This window comes from Alexandromys fortis, unplaced genomic scaffold (assembly GCF_014885135.2).
Source record: "Alexandromys fortis isolate MF-2015 unplaced genomic scaffold, M_Fortis_MF-2015_v1.1 scaffold_14, whole genome shotgun sequence".
NCBI classification, from domain to species: Eukaryota; Metazoa; Chordata; class Mammalia; order Rodentia; family Cricetidae; genus Alexandromys; species Alexandromys fortis.
The window spans coordinates 17366312-17386340 of NW_026067910.1; the positions used below are offsets into that span (position 1 = coordinate 17366312).

The following is a 20029-nucleotide window of genomic DNA, read 5'->3' on the forward strand; positions in this document are numbered from 1 at the left end:
CATCTGATGATGGGCCTGTAGACTGGTTCTGTATCTCGGCTAATATGGTTAGTTTAGCTCTAGATACAATGCTTGTGTCTCGGTGGTATCCAGACTTGGACTTTGTCCAGTTTTTAAAAGGATAGAGTTGACCATGGAGTAAGTGTGACTTGGCCTCATCGTAGTCCTGTTCCTAGACTGCAGAGGGACCGCCACACTGACGTCCAAGATGGCTGCGCCAGTGTGTGTTCCCACCAGCGGTGTGTAAGGGCGTCTTATTCTCGCCACTATCTGTTAATTTGCTTTATCGATGTTGCTCATTTTGACATTAAGGTTTTTAAAGGTCTTATCTGAGGCTGTTCGTTTTTATGCAGAGTGAAAGACAAGGAACTAGTTTCATTCTCTTTTGTTTTGAGAACTTTTATGTCTCCGTTCACCAGGAGAACTGGTTTGTGGTTTTTCTTTGTGTCGTGTGGCTTTACCAGGTTTGAGTATCAAGTGTGTTGACTTCATGAAGTGAGTATGGTAGTGGATCAACAGTTTGAGAAGTGCTGGTTTGAGTTCTTTCTGAAAGATTTAGAAAACATTAGCAAGTTGTCTGGTCTGGGCTCCCTTTGCTGGGAGATGCTGTGTCTCTGCTTCAGTCCTGTGACTTGGAGTGCGTCTTTTTGGTCATTCTCAGCCTTTCCTTTCCTTTGGGTGACTTGTCCATATCTTGGATTTTTTTTTCCCTAGAGTTCTATTGTAATACTTCTAAGGATTTATTTGTAGTCTGTTTTTACCTCTGTTTTCATTTCTAATTTTTTTATTGTGCGTCTTCTGGTTAATTCTGCTAAAAAATTTTTTTCAATCAGGTTTATTTTTTCAGATAACCAACTCTTTGCTCGCATGACTGAATATGTTGTTCCTCAGTTTCCATTTTATTAATTTCTGCTGGGATCTTTATTATATCTTCTCATTTACCACAGTGGGGTTTGCTTTGTCTCTTTCTAAGAACTTATGGTCTATTGGGTAATTTATTTGGAATGTTTCTATGTTTCTGATATTTTTTTTGGGCGGGGATTGGATTTTTGGTGTTGGAGCCTGTCCTGGAAGTAGCTCTTGTAGACCAGGCTGGCCTTGAACTCACAGAGATCCACTGCTTTTTTTTTTAAATATTTATTTGTTTGTTTATTTTGTTATGCATGAGAGTTCTGTCTGCATGTACACCTGCATGCCAGAAGAGGGAGTCAGATCCCATTACAGATAGTTGTGAGCCACCGTGTGGTTGCTGGAAATTGAACCCAGGGTTCTGGAAGGACAGCCAGTGTGCTCAATTGTTGAGCTATCTCTCCAGCACTCTGGGTTTTTTGTTTTCATTTTTAATGTAAGTTCTCACAGTTGTAAACTTCCCTCTTAGAGCTGCCTTAGCTGTGTTCAACAGTTTTAGTAAACTGTGCTTCATGTTCATTTTAAGAACTTTTAAATTTCTTCCCTCATTTCTTCAATAACCCCACTGTTCATTCAAGAATATATTGTTCAGTTTCCAAGTATGTATGGATTCTGTGATTTCTCTTGCTGTTGGTTGTTAGTTTTATTCCATTGTGATTTGATAAGATATACAAAAAATTTTGATATAATTGTGTGTGTGTGTTAATTGCATACAACCACTTTTATTTTTAGTTTTCTAAATTATATCCTAATCCATGTTTGGTTTTAAGTTCAAAATGAAATGGAGACATCCATAGTTTTCACCCTTCACAATTTAAAGGTTTGCTAGCTTTCTCTGTTTATCCTGTCATTTTAGAGAATGCTCTGATTGAAGTTAAAACGTACTAGGTAAGGTCACTAAATATTCTGTAAAATGCATGTGTGTATATAGACTTGCATATTTTCTTTTTAATTACTTTGAAACATCCTTCAAATGACTACTTCCAAACTCATCTGTACTTTGACTTGGGAGATTCACTCCTGCTGGACAGCTGTCCCCACAATGCCATTTATGCAAACACATCCTGCACTGCAGTCAGCTACAGATTCTTCCAGTTCCCCAGTCAGAGTCTCCTTGACAGTTAAAGCCTTTGTATGCGTGAGACTTGCAGACTAATCGTTTGAGTATGATTGACATTTCCTTATGACTGGATCCAAGTTGTACATTTGTTTGTTTTGTTTTTGAGATGATGTTGCCAAGTAGCCTTGCTGGCCTGGAGTTCACGATGTAAACCATGTTGGTCTCAAAGTCACAGAGATCCCCCTGCCTCTGCCTCTTGAGTGCTGTGACTAAGGAAAGCACCCTTATGCCCATCTCCAAGTTGTGCTCCCCCCCCCCCCGAATATCAGTGTTTTTATCGTAATTCTCTCAAGGGCACAGCATTTCAGTCTGTCTTTTTACCATGAATTATTCAAGGAGGTATTTGCTAGTCTCTTCTCCCAGTACTTTTTTCTAGTGTTCTTTGAGATCTTGTAATTACCTCCTATCTCATCTGTCTTTCAGTAGTTATACCATCTGTTAATATTTCTATTTGAAACTAATTACTATTCTAAGTTGACAAATGTTAATGGGTAATGGTAATTTTTCTTACTCCATCTATTTTTGTATAGAATTAATTGATGTTCTTCTGCAAACATTAGCTTTTTCATTTCCCACTTATTCCTCCAGCTAATTCATTTAATGGAACTGTAGAACACTAACTTTAACCAAGAGTTCAGTGTTGATTTTCATGTGGATGTTTTAAAGATGTACCCAGCAAGAGCTCCTTTCAGCGGGCTTCCACCTCCTTTTCCACACACTTGTCTCAGTTTCTGCAAACTGCTGTCTGGAACAGCTAGGAGTATCTCTCGTACACTCACTCATCTTGATCCAGCCCTACAGCCATTCTTTCCAGGGATTTTTTTTTTTTATAAGTGGAGAGTGCTATATAGAAGCCTTGATCTGGCTGCTGTTTACCCACGGCTGGTCAGATGATGCTCCACTCGGGTATCTCAGTGGCTGTAGAAATGGGCATATGCAGGACTTCGTGTTCTTTTCTATTTCGGCACTAGTGTATGCTAAAAAAAAAAAAAAAAAAAAAAAAAAAAAAACCTTCTCATTGATACCGTCCAAGTCTCAAACTATTGGCTTCATTTTACTTTTCTTCTATCCCTGTTTATACCTGTTTCTCAGTTGGGCAGAAACGTGGCTTCCATTATAACTAATCTATTTGCAGATTTTGTAAGTCCCCTTCATGTGTTAAGTTTTGCACCCTAATAGGCCACTGTTGTGCCTGCCTGATGGATCTGGGGCTATATAGGAAACAGAAGGCAGCAGGGAGAGGCAGGGGGGTTATTTTTACACACACTTTAAAAAAATATTCTGTGATATAGGCATGTTTCTTTATTTAGTCTAATAAAGGAGGAGCTATCTGAAATATTTCATAAATAACACTTGTAAATCCTATGTATTAGTTCACTATTTTAATAAAGATATTTTGTGTAATCTCATCTAAAAACTGAAAATTGGAATAAAACTCATCACTGTGAGAGACAGTTCTGGAAGAGAATGGCTTCCCTGTGGATCTGAGCAATTCTTTCCTGGGCTAGCACACTGATGGATCATGATTTTTATGGGACACCTTGTTATTCTCACTCTCATTTCACGACACCCTCACAGGATTCATGTTTCTCTTCATTTCCTAGGCTACTCGCACGTGAAACACTTTTCTTGGGATAAGTATTTAGAAGAAACCAATTCTTTACCTGCTCCTGCAAGAGCTTTCAAAGTGGTGAGTGAATTTGCTTTGTACTCTTGATTTGTGTGCTTCGATGATGCTGTTGATTCGCAGACATTTAAGAAACTGGCCAGCAGGCGTGGCAATGAGAAGAAGCAGGAGGTTAAAGGAGATGCTTTCAAAGTGTTTGTTTTGAAAGTCCGAACTGTTCCTGTGATTTCTATATATGTGGACGCACATGTGTTGGGGGAGGAGGGATGGGGTGGGTGCAGAAGAACCTTGAATGTTGTTCCTCAGAGTCTGTCCTTCTTGGTTTTTGAGACAAGGTGTCTCACTGACTTGAAACTTGCCAAGTGGGTTGGGTTGACTAGTGTGAGCCGCAGAGATCTGCTTGCCTCCACCTTTCCAGCTGGGATGGTAGGTGAACCACCATGCCCGCTTTGTAAATGTGGGTTCTTGGAAGACAGCGTGCAAAGCAAACAGTTTACCAACTGAAATAGCCCCTAGCTCCTCAAGTATATTACTTTATACTTTATATTTTTTTCTCATGAATTTATGGAGGAAAATAATTATGTTAAATAATTTTGTAAGAGTTGGACCCTGGACACTTGTGTGTCATCCTAACATTTGAGAGGCGAATGATTGCTATACATCAAGGCCAGTCCAGGCTATGTACAAAGATTCTGTTTCAAAATAAAATACTGTTCTTTCAAACATGACTCTATGTTCTGCAGACAATTTTCTGCTTTAGATGATATTTAGTACAAAAACTGCTAGAGTTTTTAATGGTAAACTTAGTACAGCTTAAGGTGAAAGGACATCATGCATTTTAAAGAGAAACCATAGTAAGTGGAGAGAGAACTTGTGAAAGGATTTTTATGATTCCCCCCCGACAGATGTTCAGAGTTTTGAGTAAGATTGAGGGATGCCGTACTTCATCTCCCTGTTCTCTACCCTTCCCACGTACAGGCTTTTAGCCTGGACACGGGCAGCAGGATCAGGCTACAAGTCTGCTGTTGTATAAACTAAGGTTTCTGCAGCATGGCTGTCAAGAATCCTTGCAGGGATTGTTCTGTCCTTCATGTTATTTTATATAGTTTATTAAAATCATATTCACCTTGTTCTCCTCTGCCTGCGGCTTTCTCAGAGATGTAACCATTTCTTCTGAGTGTTTAATCTTTCTTTCCTAAGAAGAGCTTTTCCATCTTGTTCAGCTGGATTGATGATTTGTTTTAAATTGTCCCCTCTCCGCATGACCACTACTTCCAGATGTTTCCCAGACACTTTGATTTTCTTTTCCCTCTTTAAAAAAAAAAAAAAAAATCCCTTTCTGTGTCAGTATTGCTCCTGCAATCATGGTAAGGTTCCTAAGACCTGCTGGATGTTCTGTAAGAGATGACAAGCCCAACGCCAAAAAGAGACACATGACAAGAAGGGCAAGAGCTCTTTGTATGCCCAGGAAAAGCGGCTTTATGGCAGGAAACAGTGGCTAAGGTGGGCAGGCTGTTCTCTGTGAAAAGGCTAAGATACAAAGAAGGCCCTGCTGAGACTGGAGTGTGACGAGCCCAGCTTCAGATCTAAGAGGATGCTGGCTAGTAAGAGATGCATGCATTTTGAACTGGGAGACAATAACAAGAGAAAGGGCCAAGTGATCCAGCTCTAAACCAATTTTGTTATGAAGACAATAAAATTATGAGCTTTTATTCACCTCAAAAAGAAAAAAAATTCAGGCAGTGGTGGCACACACCTTTAATATCCCAGCACTAGGGAAGCAGAGGTAGGCGGATCTCTGTGAGTTTAAGGCCAGCCTGGTTTATAAGAACTAGTTCCAGGACAGCTAGGGCTGTTACACAGAGAAACCCTGTCTCAAAAAAAATCATGCCTATTGACTTTAATCATTACACCTCAACCTGTTAGGAAATGTCTAATCTTCCCAGTGACTGATCAAATAGCTTTGGCACCTCTGCCTCTCTGTCTTTCCCTAGCTGGGCAGTCAGGCTGTCCCTATACAAGCGTGTTGACCTGTGTGTTTGGACCACCTAGTGTCACTCGATGCTAGTCTAAAAACCGGTAACCTACACAGTTCAACTGTTGCTTGCTTACTGGTGCTGACCATCATCCTGCTCTCCCTCACGACATATTTTTCTGTTATGGCAGAAACCGCCACATGGATTCCAGAAAAAAATGAAGCTTGAAGCTGTAGACAAAAGAAATCCGTTGTTTATCAGAGTAGCAACTGTAGCAGATACAGACGATCACCGGATCAAGGTAAGTGTTCTTGATCCTGCCTTGATTTGGACCTTTGTTACTCTGTATCTTAAAGGATAAAACAGTACTAGACTGACTACTGGACAGTGAATTTACCCCAGCTCCACAGGACCAAAAAAAAAAAAAATTACTAAAACCACAGAATTAGCTCAGGTTTGCATCCATCCAAGTGTTTCCTTTAATTGCTCCAAGGTATTTTCTCTTCAATTTTAAATAACAGTTTCACATTTTGAATGTGTGTTTGGAGAAAATAGATATTGAGGTAATGCTCTCTTCAGAAGAAAAAGAAAATAAGGGCATCATGCCTTTTTTTAAGAGGTTAAATTTTTGTTGACCCCACTAGATATAGTTTATAAAATGTAAGTAAAGATAAATAAGTTTATAAATAAAATCAGAGTTTTACTGGAATTGGACTAATAGACTTCCAGTACCTCTCTATAAGAAAGCCAGGGTTTAGAAGATATTGCTAGTTCCATCCTATGTGGTTCAGATGTATAGGCTTCAGATGCAACCCCCAAAGGCTTCATAGGCTTCTGGTCTTACCACTTGTGTTTCTCTTTAGCCAGAATCGTGCTTACCCTACTTTCTTCCTAGGATCAGGTAACTTTTCTGTTAGGAATAATAATGTCTCTAAAAGCCGCAAGCCATTATCAGCATGTGGTGATGAGTTTCTCGGTACACTCATGCTGATGGACATTTGTAGTTGCTTTCCGTGTAGGCACCGGGAGCCATTAGCACTCTATCGATGAGGCCAGAGCTCAGGCAGATTTGATGAAGCACTTTATTCAGTACTAGAAGGGAAAGAACTCTTCGTTCCAGGCAGCAGGAATCATAACTACAAGTTCATTTCTCGAAATAATAATAAATCATTAGCTGTTTCTAATGAGATAATTTATAAGATAGTAAAGTGTAACTTTATAAGATGAAAAGTTAAACAAACTGTTATCTCTGTATAATAGTAACGTTAATGTTTAACTCAGTATGTTTAAGAGCCAATCAGTTCAGTCGGGTTTGTAACACATATCTGTGATTCCAGCAATAGAGAGGCAGAAGCAAAATAGCCAGAGTCTGCCACAGAGGCAAAAATGCAATGTAATCATAAATTTTGGAAAATCATATAAAAACTGTAAGCCTATGTTAACCTTTTCTAGTGTACTTTTTTTCTTTTTCTTTTTCCCCCTTTCTTTCTTTGTTTTGTTTTGTCTTGTTTTGTTTTTCAAGTCAGGGTTTTGTAGCCCTAATTGTCCTGGAGCAGGCTGGCCTTGAACTCTGTGTTTCACCTGCCTCTGCCTCCCAGGTACAGGGTTAAAGGATTAAAGGTGTGCCACCACCATCTGACATTCTTGTGTACTTTTTTCTTCCTTAGAGTTGATTGTGGTGTGCAAATCATAACAAAATTGGTGCTTTAGAACTAGATTTTAAATAAGATCAACTTTTAACGTTACACAGTATCTACTGTTTAACACCTTGAGCATCTCTAGTGGTGAGGAGGTTGTTCCTGCTGGGTGTTGTTGAAGGCAAGGACCAGAATGCTTGTCTGCTCTCGTCTTCTGTTTAGGGGACAGGACATGAAGTAATGTCACATCTATCTACCTCAGCTATCAGTGACAGTTCTTCTCCAGTTTTTAGAATATTTTCTATGCACTGTTTTACTCAGTTCAGCTTTCATTGCTGTTATTTTTGAGAACAGGGCGTCACTATGTAGCCCCGGCTTTCCTGGAACTCACTATGTCGACCATCCTGGCCTTGCCTTCTGAGTGCTGAGATTAAAGGCGTGTGCCAGCCACTACACCAGCTTCTCAGTTCAATTTTAAGTTGCTTTACTTTTTTCTGTTAATGGACCTTGTGACTTAGATCTTGCTGTGTTTTGTTTTCTCCTTCCCGTGTTGTTATTATGAATATACTAGCGTTGTTCGTTTCTAAGTCAAGTCTTTTTAAATTACTTTTTTTTTTTTTTTTTGGTTTTCCTGTAGTCAATGATTTTTTTGTAGCTCGCTCTTTAACCATTTCTAGCTTCTTACTAGATGTTTTTTAGAAGCTACAGTAGTTTGATGTCTTGAATCAGAGGCGCGAGTATGCTTTTCAGCAGCTGTCTCTCTCTTTCCTTTGAACTGTTTTTCCCACAACTCTTCAGCCACCGGCTACAGCAGAGTGGGTACTCTCAGCCGGGCGCACAGCCCGCATCCTGAGACTCCTTTTCACTGACGCACTAGACTGTATTTCATTTTCCTGAAAATTACAAAGTATAATGAAATGCCTTGTTTTGCTAGGTGTACTTTTGTCCAGCTGAAACATGTCTTTTTGTGTTTTCCTAAGAAAGGGTATTAGATAAACACCTCTTTGCTCCTTGTATTTGAGAAAATGTCCATCTGCTGGCTTTGTGTTTGATTGTTAGTGCGGCTAGGTGACATGTTCTAGGGAGGGAGCTTTGACCCTCAGTGTTTCACTGTTCGCTGCACCTCACTCCTAGAGTTTTTGGATACCTAAGGCCACTCTTTGGGCCATGGGCTTATTTCTACAGCACATGGGGATGACTGGCTGTCTCCGGTGGTCTCCAACCACCGGATGTGAGGGCATCCTTCTCTTTGTCAAACTGGGTCCCCATGCCTTCCCACTGTGAAGCTTTCTGTTCTGTAGTCTCTGTATCCTATTTTTGCTTTGATGGAGTCCTTGTCTCTGCTCTCCTTCCGGAAGTTGGTACTCTGATATTGGCTGTTAGGTTGATGCTCTTGTTTTCTTATGTGTTGCTGATGTTTCAAAATTGTTTGCTTAGAAATGCCTTCATCTCTTTTTCAAACTTTGTTATTACATTTTTAATTACAATTGTGATTTTTTTGTGTGCTTTTCAAGAATTTTTAAAAAATGGTTCCTGCTTTGTTTAAAAAGCACCTTTTTATTTCCTGATGCAATATTGCTTCTGTCTGAGGACACTGCTGATAGTTTTTCTTCTCTTCCTTGATTACTCTCTTAAATTCTTCTTAAATATTATGTTTGTTTATTTATTTATTATGTATATGTGTGTCTATGTGTGTTTGTGTGTGCATGTGTGCCTGTCTGCTTTTGACTGCCAGAAGAGGGAATCAGGCCCATAGAACTGGAGTTGATGGGTGATTGTGCCAGTGAGCAACAGATTCTCTTAACCCTTGAACCATTGTTCCAGCCCCCCCCAACCCAAATTTTCTTACTAACTAGCATGGTCTTTGTTTTCATATTGGTTCTCACATATCAGATAATTCTAAGTATATGTTCATATTAAGAGAAAGGTAGCATACATGAGATATTTTTTTAAATAGGCTTATATTATTTTCTTGTCTATAGGGGATATCGTTCAATATATCTCTAATGTATGCCTGCAACCACATGTAAAATCCCCTATATACCATAGGTTTACCTATACATACATACATGCATGCATACATACTATAAAATATCATTTATGTACTAAATATAGAGAGAGTAACAACAGTAATAGCACAATCATGGCAATATACTATAAAATGTTGTATGAAACTGGTCAAATTGCAATATGAAATTTTCCCTTTGGTATTTTACACCGTAGTTGATCTTAGGCACAATCTTGGGTAAGGAGGGAATGCTTTGTGACTGGTCGGTTTTTACTCTAGTATAGGAAATTAGGATACCAGCCTTCCCACCTGGGTGCATCCCTTTCATCAGCATCCAGGTCCTTCCTCTGGGGAAGGCAGAACCTAGGAAGTCATATCCTAGAGTTGAAGATTTTTCTCTGATTCCTCAAGAACGTTTGAAGGGTTACTGAAAAGAGGCTCACCTGGCACGTGTGTGGGAGAGCCTTCCTGTTTGCTGACCACCTTGGGGAAGAAGAGGGCTTTCTCACCCACTTACAGCTCCCTAGATTCCAGGACGAGTCCATCTTCTGGTCCCGAGTCCTCTTTTAGGCTCTGTGTTTCAGTCACTTGTTCTGATGGGCGGACAAGCACGTCCTTCACTTGTTTTTGTTCTTCAAACACGGTTTTAATATCACAGGACAGAAGAGGCAAGCATCTATAGCTAACATGTGCTTTCCTGAGTTGCCTTTCAGATTCACAAAAGATCTAACCAAATCCAGCCTTTAAAAAATATTGTATGTATAAAACTATTAAGTGTTTTAATATTAAAGTTATCTGTAACATAGGAGATGCTTTTTATAAAGATTCCAAATTATACTTCTAGGTGAAAAGTGTATCTTTCCCCCGAAACTGATGATTTAGTAATAAAATTGTTGGTTCTGTATTTTCATCTATTTTCTTTAAAAATTTACTAGCATCTATTTTTTTTAGAAATTTAATTATAAAAATTCAACATTATTATTGATTTCTTTTTAGTGTATTGGCTTAGTTACTTTTCTATTGTGAAGAGACACAAGGCAACTAACTTATAAAAGAAAACACTTAACTGGGGGCTTGCTTACAGTTTCAGAGTTAATCCACAACTACCACGGAGAGGAGCATAGCAGCAGGCAGGCCTGGTGCTTGAGCAGTAGGGGGAGAGAGAGAGAGAGAGAGAGAGAGAGAGAGAGAGAGAGAGAGAGAGAGAGAGAGAGAGAGAGGGGGGGCGTTAGAGAGCGAGAAGCCCATCCCCAGTAACATATCTCTTCAACAAGGCCACAATTCCACCCACTAGGGAGGGACAAAGCATTCAAATACGTGAGGCTCCAGGGACCATTTCATTCCATCGCCACATGTATGACCAGGTCTGTAGTGGGACAGCATTATAGATGTTCTCATTTCTCTTTTGTTACGTAATTTTTTCATGCTGCATGCTGATCTTGCACCTTATTATTCCTTTTTGTGAATTTAGTTTTTCATCTTTGACAGTCTCATTTATGTATATGATCAATATTTGTCTTTTTACCCCTCTAGTAGCCTTTATCATCCCACTTCTGAATCCTTCTCACGAGGCCTTCCTTCTATTGTCTTGTCTGTTATGGTATGTGACCCCTGGGTTTCAATAGTTTCCTGCATAAACATGGGTAGGACGCTAGTTACTTGAACGTGGGCAACCTATCAGTGGCCATGTCACTGATGAGCGTGACACCCCTTCCCCCAGCAACATGTTAGTAGATCCTCAGGGACTGATAGGATTCCAGCTTTTCTACTCTTTCTACTCCATATTCCTCAGTATTCCCTGAGCCTTGGAGAGGGTTCTAGAAATGGCTGATTTGGGTTCCACTTGACCTTCCTTTACTCTTCACATCTTACTCAGTTATGCATCTTTATATTAACCACTGTCTGTCACAAGGAGAAGATTCTCTGATGACTACTGAGAGCAGCACTAACTAACCTATGGCTATAAAAATGAGTATTTATAAGCAGTTTGGCCATATGTCCATTTAGCAAAATGGTAGTAATGAAGGCCACCCCTGGGGCCACCAGCTCTTAATCACATTTGCAGTAGTAGGCATGAGTTTGCTCCTGGGGACCAGGCCCTGAATCTAAGAAGAAAGTATTGATTACCCCTGTAACGTTCATGCTGCTATTACAGCAGAAAGATGAGCTCAGATACACATCCCCTTCCTCTTCTCCTCAGTGTTCACAAGTAATTATGGTGTTCTTCCAGAGAGCCATTTACTTTGTGAGGATGCTCTTATAGCAGTTGGTTGTTTATATGCAGTAGAAGCAGCATGAGCTGTATGAACATGAAGTCTAGTGTAAAAGAAAGAGAATTGGGAATCGTACCATCACAAGCATCAAAGCTTCATGTCTGAAGTAAAACAAAAATACCTTATTATGGTTAGTTGAAAACCGGAAGGTTTAAAATGAAATTTAACGTAAATTATCGTTGCTCATTCTGTGGCAGCCTTGATGCCATACTGTCTATCTTCAGAAAGTTATGAATATCATTCTCATTGTTGTTTTGACAATATTTTTGATTAAAGGAAAGGAAACATTCAAAGCTAACAAACCTTAAATGGTGCTTCATATTTTTTGCATGTGAATAATAAATGACTTTCTTTCTGATTCTTGGCCCGGTTCCTTCTGTCTGTCCGTTTACTAGCTACCAATTTATCTCTGTGAGCTCTGTCCCACATAGTGTGGTATCCATCCATGACTTCTTCCAGAGGAGGCAGTCTTTAGGACCTTGATTCTAGGAAAACTGACTCATAGTCTTGAGAAATTACATAGTTTCTACCCCACATACATGTGCATTTATTTTTAATAACTGCATACTACTTTCCCTACAAATGGTGAGTTACTTTTTAGTATCAGTTTTGATAAGTCAAAGACAGTATGTTTCAAATGTTCGTTGCCTTTGCCACATAGTGCTGCAGACATTATGTCACTGTCGGTGGTCTGTGGAGTTCCCTTGGTGCTTCTGCTTCCAGCAGTCGGGTTCAACAAGATGTGAACCCTTTTGGGCAGGCTGATAGGAGAATAGTGTCTTGGACTTTTCATTTGTAAGTTTTATGTTGCAAATAGATTGATTGTCTCTTCATATATTTACCAACAATTTAATTTATTTTGTCGATGATGAGCCATTTGTACCTATTTGTCATCTTTCCGTTGCAGTTTTCATTTTTCCTTATTGATAGATTGGGGCTTAGTAAGGAAGAAAGAGCTTTGTCACTTGTATAGCAAGTTTGTTTGGAGGACTTTCATCTTGCTTACGGTGACATTTACTATCTGAAGCTCTACATTTTTATGATATTAAATCGATCAGTGTTGGCTTTTTTATGGGCTTAGTTTGGTCTTTTGCCATGATTATGCTATGTTTACTCATGCATTCTTCCATAATATTTATTATCTTGTAAAGACTGAAAGATTTATACAGTTCCAAAGAGTCTAGTTGACAAATTTGACCGAAAAGTAAAATATATGAAGTACTTCAATATATCCTTTTATTGTAAAAAGATAATGTATATTATATATACATAATATTTATATTATATATTACATGTGTGTATGTAATGTATATAAACTTAAAGGCTATGCACTGATAACTAGTGACATTCCCTAAAAGGCCATCACTCTGTACTTTAGAGACCAGTAACAAAGTCACCTGTGATCACTTTGTAATGTATCTTGAGAGATACTATGGTTATTTACAAGAAAGACTGTTTGGGGGCTGGAGAGATGACTCAGCAGTTAAGAACACTAGCTGCTCTTCTGCAGGGCACAGATTTAATTCCCAACCCTCACATGGAGGCTCACAACTATCTGTAACTACAGTTCTGGGGATTCAGTGCCCTCTTTGGGATTCTGTGGGCTTCAGACATGCATGTGCTTACACAGACATCCATGTAGGCAAAACACCCATACATATAAAATAAAAATACACAAGTCTTTATAAAAGAGAAAGACTTTTAAAATGGAATGGTTCGGGGATATTTTATTAGTTGGATGTGTTTGTAGCAAGCGATGTACTTTAAAAAAATCTTACTTTATATTTACCTCAAAGGTCTTCCATTCCGCTCTTCCCCTTTTCCCTTCCTGTTCCCTGATTTTTAAATCACCTCAGCTGTGTTTGTGAGTGTTTCATTTTCTTGTTTGAAGATGTTGTTCATGTTCCTATTCTTCATTTGCTAACAGCGTTTAAGGATATGTGTAGTAAACCTGCAGAGCGGCTGCCTCAGGTGCATCTTTGGGAAAGCAGTTATTGATGTTTAGATAGTCTGTGGGTAGTTTCAAGAGCATCTTTTATCTCAGGATAAAAGTAAAATACTTCAGGAGTGAAGTATTTTAAATAATTGAAGTGATTTATTGAGCATTAAATATACTGGTAATCAGAAGGAAGTATAAAAGGCTCACACCGTGGGTAGAAGATTTACAGTAGGGATTCTTATGATTCTGTGTTCTCCTGTTATCCAGGTTCATTTTGATGGCTGGAGCAGTTGCTATGACTACTGGATAGATGCAGACTCTCCGGATATTCACCCTGTGGGCTGGTGTTCCAAAACTGGACACCCTCTTCAGGCTCCACTAAGTAAGACACACTTCGATAATCATGACCAATGTTTTCATTTTCTTAAATAATGTGCTTAATTTTTTTGTCTCCTCTTTCTCAATTTCTTTCTATTTCTCCATATATTACTTCTCTTTCAATTGCCAGTAACAAGTGTGTCACGTGAACACACACGTACACATGCACATGAGCACATACACACAAAATTATAAGAGAGAAATCATGTTGCCTAAATAAGTAAGGTATGCTGTTTTGAGTTTTGTTTAGAAGTAAACATAACCTTTTACAATTAGTGCTAATTTTTAGAAGATAATTTGCCAGACTATTAAAGTTTCAGTATCCTAATAGTGACCTGATACTATAACCTTGAAAATGTTATCATTGGCAGATCTAGGAAATGTAAAAAAAAAGGCCACCTTCTGCTTTGTAATTTATTCTAAATGCAATTCATAGTTCACTCAGTAAAGATTTAAATTCAGGATGGTAAAAAAGCATATACCACACATACACATAGAAAAAGAAAAAGAACATACACCATATCTGTTTTAAAGAATATATACCTTGTGTGAGAAAAATATGAAATACAATATGTTATAATCAGTTTTATAAAAAGATAATTGATGTCCATTCACTGTACTATGCGGGAGATTTATGTGTGCTATATTCTGACCGAGGGTGCATAGCCATATCTGTGTGTATTTCTAATTGAAGAATGCCTAAAGTAACAAAGTTGGAAGCAAGTTTTAGTTAAATAAATCATGGAACGCAGTTTGTATAGAGAACATAGCCATGAAGAATATTAACATTGTAAAATGTGAAATTCAGCTTCAAAAGTGGAAGAAACTGTTTTAGATACACTTTTGGGTTGTACTTTTTATGAAGTAGAATGAAAATCCTCCACTTGATAGAGCTGTGAATCGACAGGTTGGAGCCATAGCTAGGAGGGTGTTCATCCGCAGTGGTGGATACGAGAGAACAAGCTCCTAATGTTTGTGACTTCCTGTGCAGTCTAGCCCTGGCCACTTAGTTGGCTCGGGTGGGTCCAACATAGTGTTTATATTTCATATTTCATATTCTCTGATCCAGTTTGAAGTTTCCACAATGAATATTCTTATGCAGTTTTTCTATTCGATAGCAGTTCTTTCAAATATCTCTATCAAGTCACATTTAAATATCCCTGTTGTCTGACATCTTAAAATAAGGTTGGATCAAAATTTACCATTTCAGTATAAAGAAACATAAACTTTGTGACAGGATGAACCATAGAGAATATCATTAAAATAGAGATAGTAAAACATTTAAATTTTTACAAGAATTACTTGTTTTACTATATGGACACATAGAAACAATCGTTCCAGAAATGGAGTACTTTTTCTACGCTTTACTCTCATTCTGCTCAACTTCTTGTTGTATTTTCTTTTTTACCTTTTCTTTTCATTATTTTTGTTGCAGGCCCTGCAGAATTAATGGAGCCATCAGAAACCGGGGGATGTCCAACTCTAGGCTGCAGGGGGGTTGGCCATTTTAAAAAATCAAGGTACCTGGGAACTCAGAGGTATGTGTTCGCCACTACTTGCATGGGGGCTTTTGTGTGTGTTGGGTAGAATGTGCCTGTTTGCGAATGTAGAAGATAATTTCCTTCCATAAGAAACAGATGTGAGCTTATTTTATATTCAGAGTCATAGGAAATGTGGTTACCATGGAGACTGTAAAACCAAAGGATATATCTAAAGTTAAGTCTTCCTGAGAGAACACTCATTCACTGTTTAAAATAGATTTACTTTAGTTATTTCGTAGGTTTTTTGTTTGCTTGCTTGATTGATTGGTTGGTTGGTTATTGTTGTTTTAGCTCGGCTAGTTTTACAGATCCTTGGCTTCTAAAATAGTTATTTGGGATTTACCATTAATGAGGGGAGGGCAGGTACTGTTCAAATTATTTAGTGGAATTTGATGTGGCTGGGTGACTTTACAGTTTGAAAAACCAGATTAGCAGTGAACATCACAAAACAATATGACCAAATATAAGGATTTAATGGTCGGAAAAGTGACTTTTCCCCAGTATTTTTTTTTTAACTGTAAGTAACTAGAAAAGAAACCAAAAATACAATTGAAGCTTGATGTTCAGGTGACTTGGGATCTTCATAGACATTGAAAAATATTACTTAAATAAATTCCTATGATTTAGTGGGACTTCTCAGGGACAAAAGGATCACCCATTTGAATATGTATTAAAATGGTAATAGTTATCAGTTTACATTATGGAAACATGCTAATTGTATTACTCATTGGGAAAATTATTTCTTATTCATCTGGTATGAGTCTGGTCCTTTAAAATTTTGAAATGATGGGTCAGTGAGATGGCTCTGTGGGTAAGTACCACCAAGCCTGGAAACCCGAGTTCCATCTGGAATCCATATAGTAAAAGGAGAGAGACAGCTCCCGAAAGTTGTCCCCTAACCTCCACACATGCTATGGCCCCCAAGTGCCCTCTCTGTAACATTAAACACATTCGGAAATGTTGCTACCAGTTCCTCTAAGAAAAAGTTAATAAGACTTGCAAAATTGGTGTATTGTTTTCACCCGGGTGCAGTGAACTTTCTGCGGCTCTCTGCATCCACAAATGTCGCTTATCTTCCTTTTTTCCTTCTTGTTTTGACATTCATTGTGTTCCAGAATAAAAAGTGCACGGACAGGATAGTGATTCCATTTGCAGATACCCATTTTTAAAGCCTTAGTGCCACTCGTATGGCTGCAAACCACATAGAGCATTAATTTAAACTCCGCTGAAGACACTTCAGCTAGAAGTTATTGGCTGTGCCTCACGGAGGCAGCCGGATCACTTTTCAGCCAATAGGTCAGTCCAAGTGCAAGACACAGCCCACAAGTGTGCAAAACTGCACCCTCAATTGAGACAGTCTTTTGTTCCATGGTTCTTTTTTTTTTTTTTTTTTTTTTCCAGTCGGAACGTGTAACCCTTATCCAGCATTCGCCTACTTGGTGTTAGAGAGTGTTCTGTTGCCTAATGGGAATAACTGGCTTTCAGAGCCACACCGTTAGAGGGACTTCTTTTCCCACGAGCTGTGGTGTGCCCACTGGAGTGCTCCATAGTGTAATAACTTGTCTTCTCTAGCCACAGGTGAGGGGAGATGAAAGGTCTGGCCTTGACCTTTGCCGTCTCACCACCCCCACAGCCCTGCTCCGTGACTCATCCCACACTCAGCCTCCCCACTCACACGAAGTCATTTTAGGTAGAAGACAGAAAAATCCCAACTAAAATGAGGGTCTTTGACTCATCTGCATTACCACTGTACAGTCCCGTGATGTTCATTAGACTCAAGGCAATCTCCTCAAATTGAAAGGAACGAGCTAAGAAACGTTTAAATTGGGTAAATTCTGACGTGTTGTTGGCTATTCAAAATCTGTCTTTAGCGCCGGAAGGGAACCCACCATACAGCACTGTGCATACTTAATGGCTCTAGAGATGAGAATTCCACAACATGTGCGTAGTCTCACTGGCAGCTCCTTAGGGCCCAGTAGGAAAGTTTGTGACAGCGAACTGTGTAGTGACAACCTTGCCACAACCCCTAGCTGCTTGTCTTTGACTGCCTTTACCCTGAGGCTCCTCCAGCCCAGCTGCTCCCCCAGTTTAGTGGTTGCCTTTGGGGAACTTCTTGATGGATTGGCTACGACAGGTGGTGGTGTGCTTGTTACCAGGAGGGGTAAATCATGGGGAGATCCAGAGAGTAACTTATGCAGAAATGCGGGACGAAAACAGAGTAATTGGAACCATGTTCAAGAACTGCTCGTGTTCTTAAAAAAGTGGCAGAAATATAGTTTAAGACGGAAAAGACAAGGCTTAGCCAGAAAACTATAGCGATTTTCTTGAGCATGCAGGGCACGGCTGTCGGGACCTTTGTCTTGTGCAGGGTTGGTGGGCCGGGTCTCTCTGGACGGAAGAATAAAACTATGAGAATTAATGGCATGGTCCAGGTTCTGCTGTCCGCCTTTCCCAGCCTGTGCACAGATTTTCTCCACTCCTTGTGGAGTCGGTATCATTGACAGTGCTCCACGCTGTCTTCTTGGCAGGACATTAATCCTTAGCGGGCCCAGCCTGTTTTCCATCTCATCAGTACACTTGTGGGTTAGCTTGCTGCTTCATCCATATTCCCTGAAAGGTTCATTTCCCTGGCAATTATTTCTGTCCTTGCTGAGAATGCTGTGCTTAGGAAAACATAATGAGAAAATTCTCTTTGGATTAATTTACTGAGAAACTGAATAAATCAAAACATGCATTCTTTAAGTAGATAACAAAGAAAGTTGCTCTTTCGGTCAGGTTAGTTTTAGGAGCACGTAAGCAAAAGACTGTGCTTGGCTAGCATTTGCTTGTGGCTGTCTCTGAAGATTACAAGTTATGTTTGACCTAAGAAACATTAGGAGCAGAGTACGCATTTGGTAACACAGGTTGAGGCTGCAGCCTTTCTTTACTATGAAATACAATTAGTGAAGAACGTTCTCCTCTCCAGAGATAATTCTATAGGCAGCCTGCTTAATTCTGACTCTCCATTCTTTTGTTGTTCGACTCAGAGGTCTGAGAATGAGAAAAACCCACTTGAGGTTAAGAGAGCTGAAGTTACATCAAAGCGGCTAGTCTACATATTTATTGCCTTCAGAAGTACATCTTTGATATATAAAATTTGATCTTTTAGAAATTAAACAAGAAAATGCTTATTTCCTCCCGTCTCTAGAGAATATATTTGAAATTCATGGAGTGCTCTGCAAATTAATAACCGCGGGTGCACATCTGAAAACTGGTTTTCCTTTAGCAGCCGTCCCTCGCAGGGCTGAGTGCTTTGGTCAACTAGCCTTGGTGATTGTGCAGAAGAGGGGCGGGGCCCATGTCTAAGGCGGCAGGAGCGGAAGTGCTCAGTAAAGCACTCGCTGCTATTTCTGAATGGAGTCGCGTCCTCTCAAATAGGCTTCCCATATCACTGTTTCTCTTTGCTGATTTTTTTCCCCTTACACGATGGAGGCCAAGAACCTCATTTGTTAGGTAATTATAATGTATGGGATGTGTTTGCCCTCCTCTCTGATAGCCGCTGTTCTAAGGCTATGTGTATGAACACATTTAATCCTTCCAGCAAGTCTGTGAGTCGAGCACCGCTCATAGATGATGAGAAGTTGGAAGAGTTGAGCACGTGCCCTGGACGGGACACTGACAGAAGCAGTGCTCAATCCATCCCAGAACGGCCTTGATGTCTACTCCTCCCATCAGACCCCTGCACAGAGCAGTCCCCTGATACATCCTGTCCTGTATGTTTGTCAGTACTGTGTGTGAGAGTAACGATGTGGGTGCCTAAACCGATGCGTTGCCTTGTTGTTGAAACATGAATATAACTAAGAGGGGTTTTAGACGGCACTGGACAGCAGAGGACAAGGCCTCCCTTTCATTTACCAACAGCATCTTGAGAAGCTCCTGGAGCAGATACTTGTCAAGTGGTTAGTATACAAGAATTTGCTAATATTCATAACATAATAAAGTCATTTTAGGGAAGGATTTGTACTGTTCCTTCCTGAAAGGACTTTATTTGGATGAATAATTGGAGGGGTGAAAGAAGAAAGGAGGGAAATGGACTGGGGGGGGGGGAGGACGAAGGAAAAGGGGGAGAGAGAATGAATGAGCATGGGAGAAAATGAACATACCTGATGGAATGCAAACACAGTGTAATGAATCAAACCTTACTGAGATTTAATTTCTAAAAAAATGAAAAGCTAGAAAATTTTTAATTGTAAGGTCAAAGAGAATCTGCTCTTTTCAGAGGAGTTAGTAAACCCTGGTGAGTTTTCAAAGTTCACGTGCAGTTTTAAGTTCCCAAATTGGAATTGCACCCGCATTGGGTGGTTCACAACTGCCTGTGACTTCATCTGTTGGGGAGCACATGATTCTGTAGACACCTGTACTCTTATGTGCACACACACACACACACACACACACACACACAATAAATCTTTAAATCCTTAGCTTTCCATGACTACAACAGAAGAAACATTGAGCGGAACACTCAGTGGTTGTGATGGTGAGGCAATTCTTTTTTTTTAAATTTATTTATTTCTTTATTAATTAATTAAAGATTTCTGTCTCTTCCCCTACGCCCCCCCCCCCCCTCCCCCCCCTCCCCCCC

The 20029-nt window shown here is 39.6% G+C and overlaps 1 protein-coding gene across 13 annotated transcripts in view; it reads left to right on the forward strand.

The window, feature by feature from the left end:
* L3mbtl3 (L3MBTL histone methyl-lysine binding protein 3) overlaps window positions 1-20029 on the forward strand; it is a 108174-nt gene that overhangs the window by 61431 nt on the left and 26714 nt on the right. For all 13 annotated transcript variants that reach the window (XM_050138071.1, XM_050138072.1, XM_050138060.1 and 10 more), the window contains 4 exons: window positions 3634-3719; window positions 5823-5933; window positions 13757-13871; window positions 15303-15405. In XM_050138071.1, the coding sequence (XP_049994028.1) occupies window positions 3634-3719; window positions 5823-5933; window positions 13757-13871; window positions 15303-15405 (415 nt within the window). The remainder of the gene's footprint in view (window positions 1-3633; window positions 3720-5822; window positions 5934-13756; window positions 13872-15302; window positions 15406-20029) is intronic.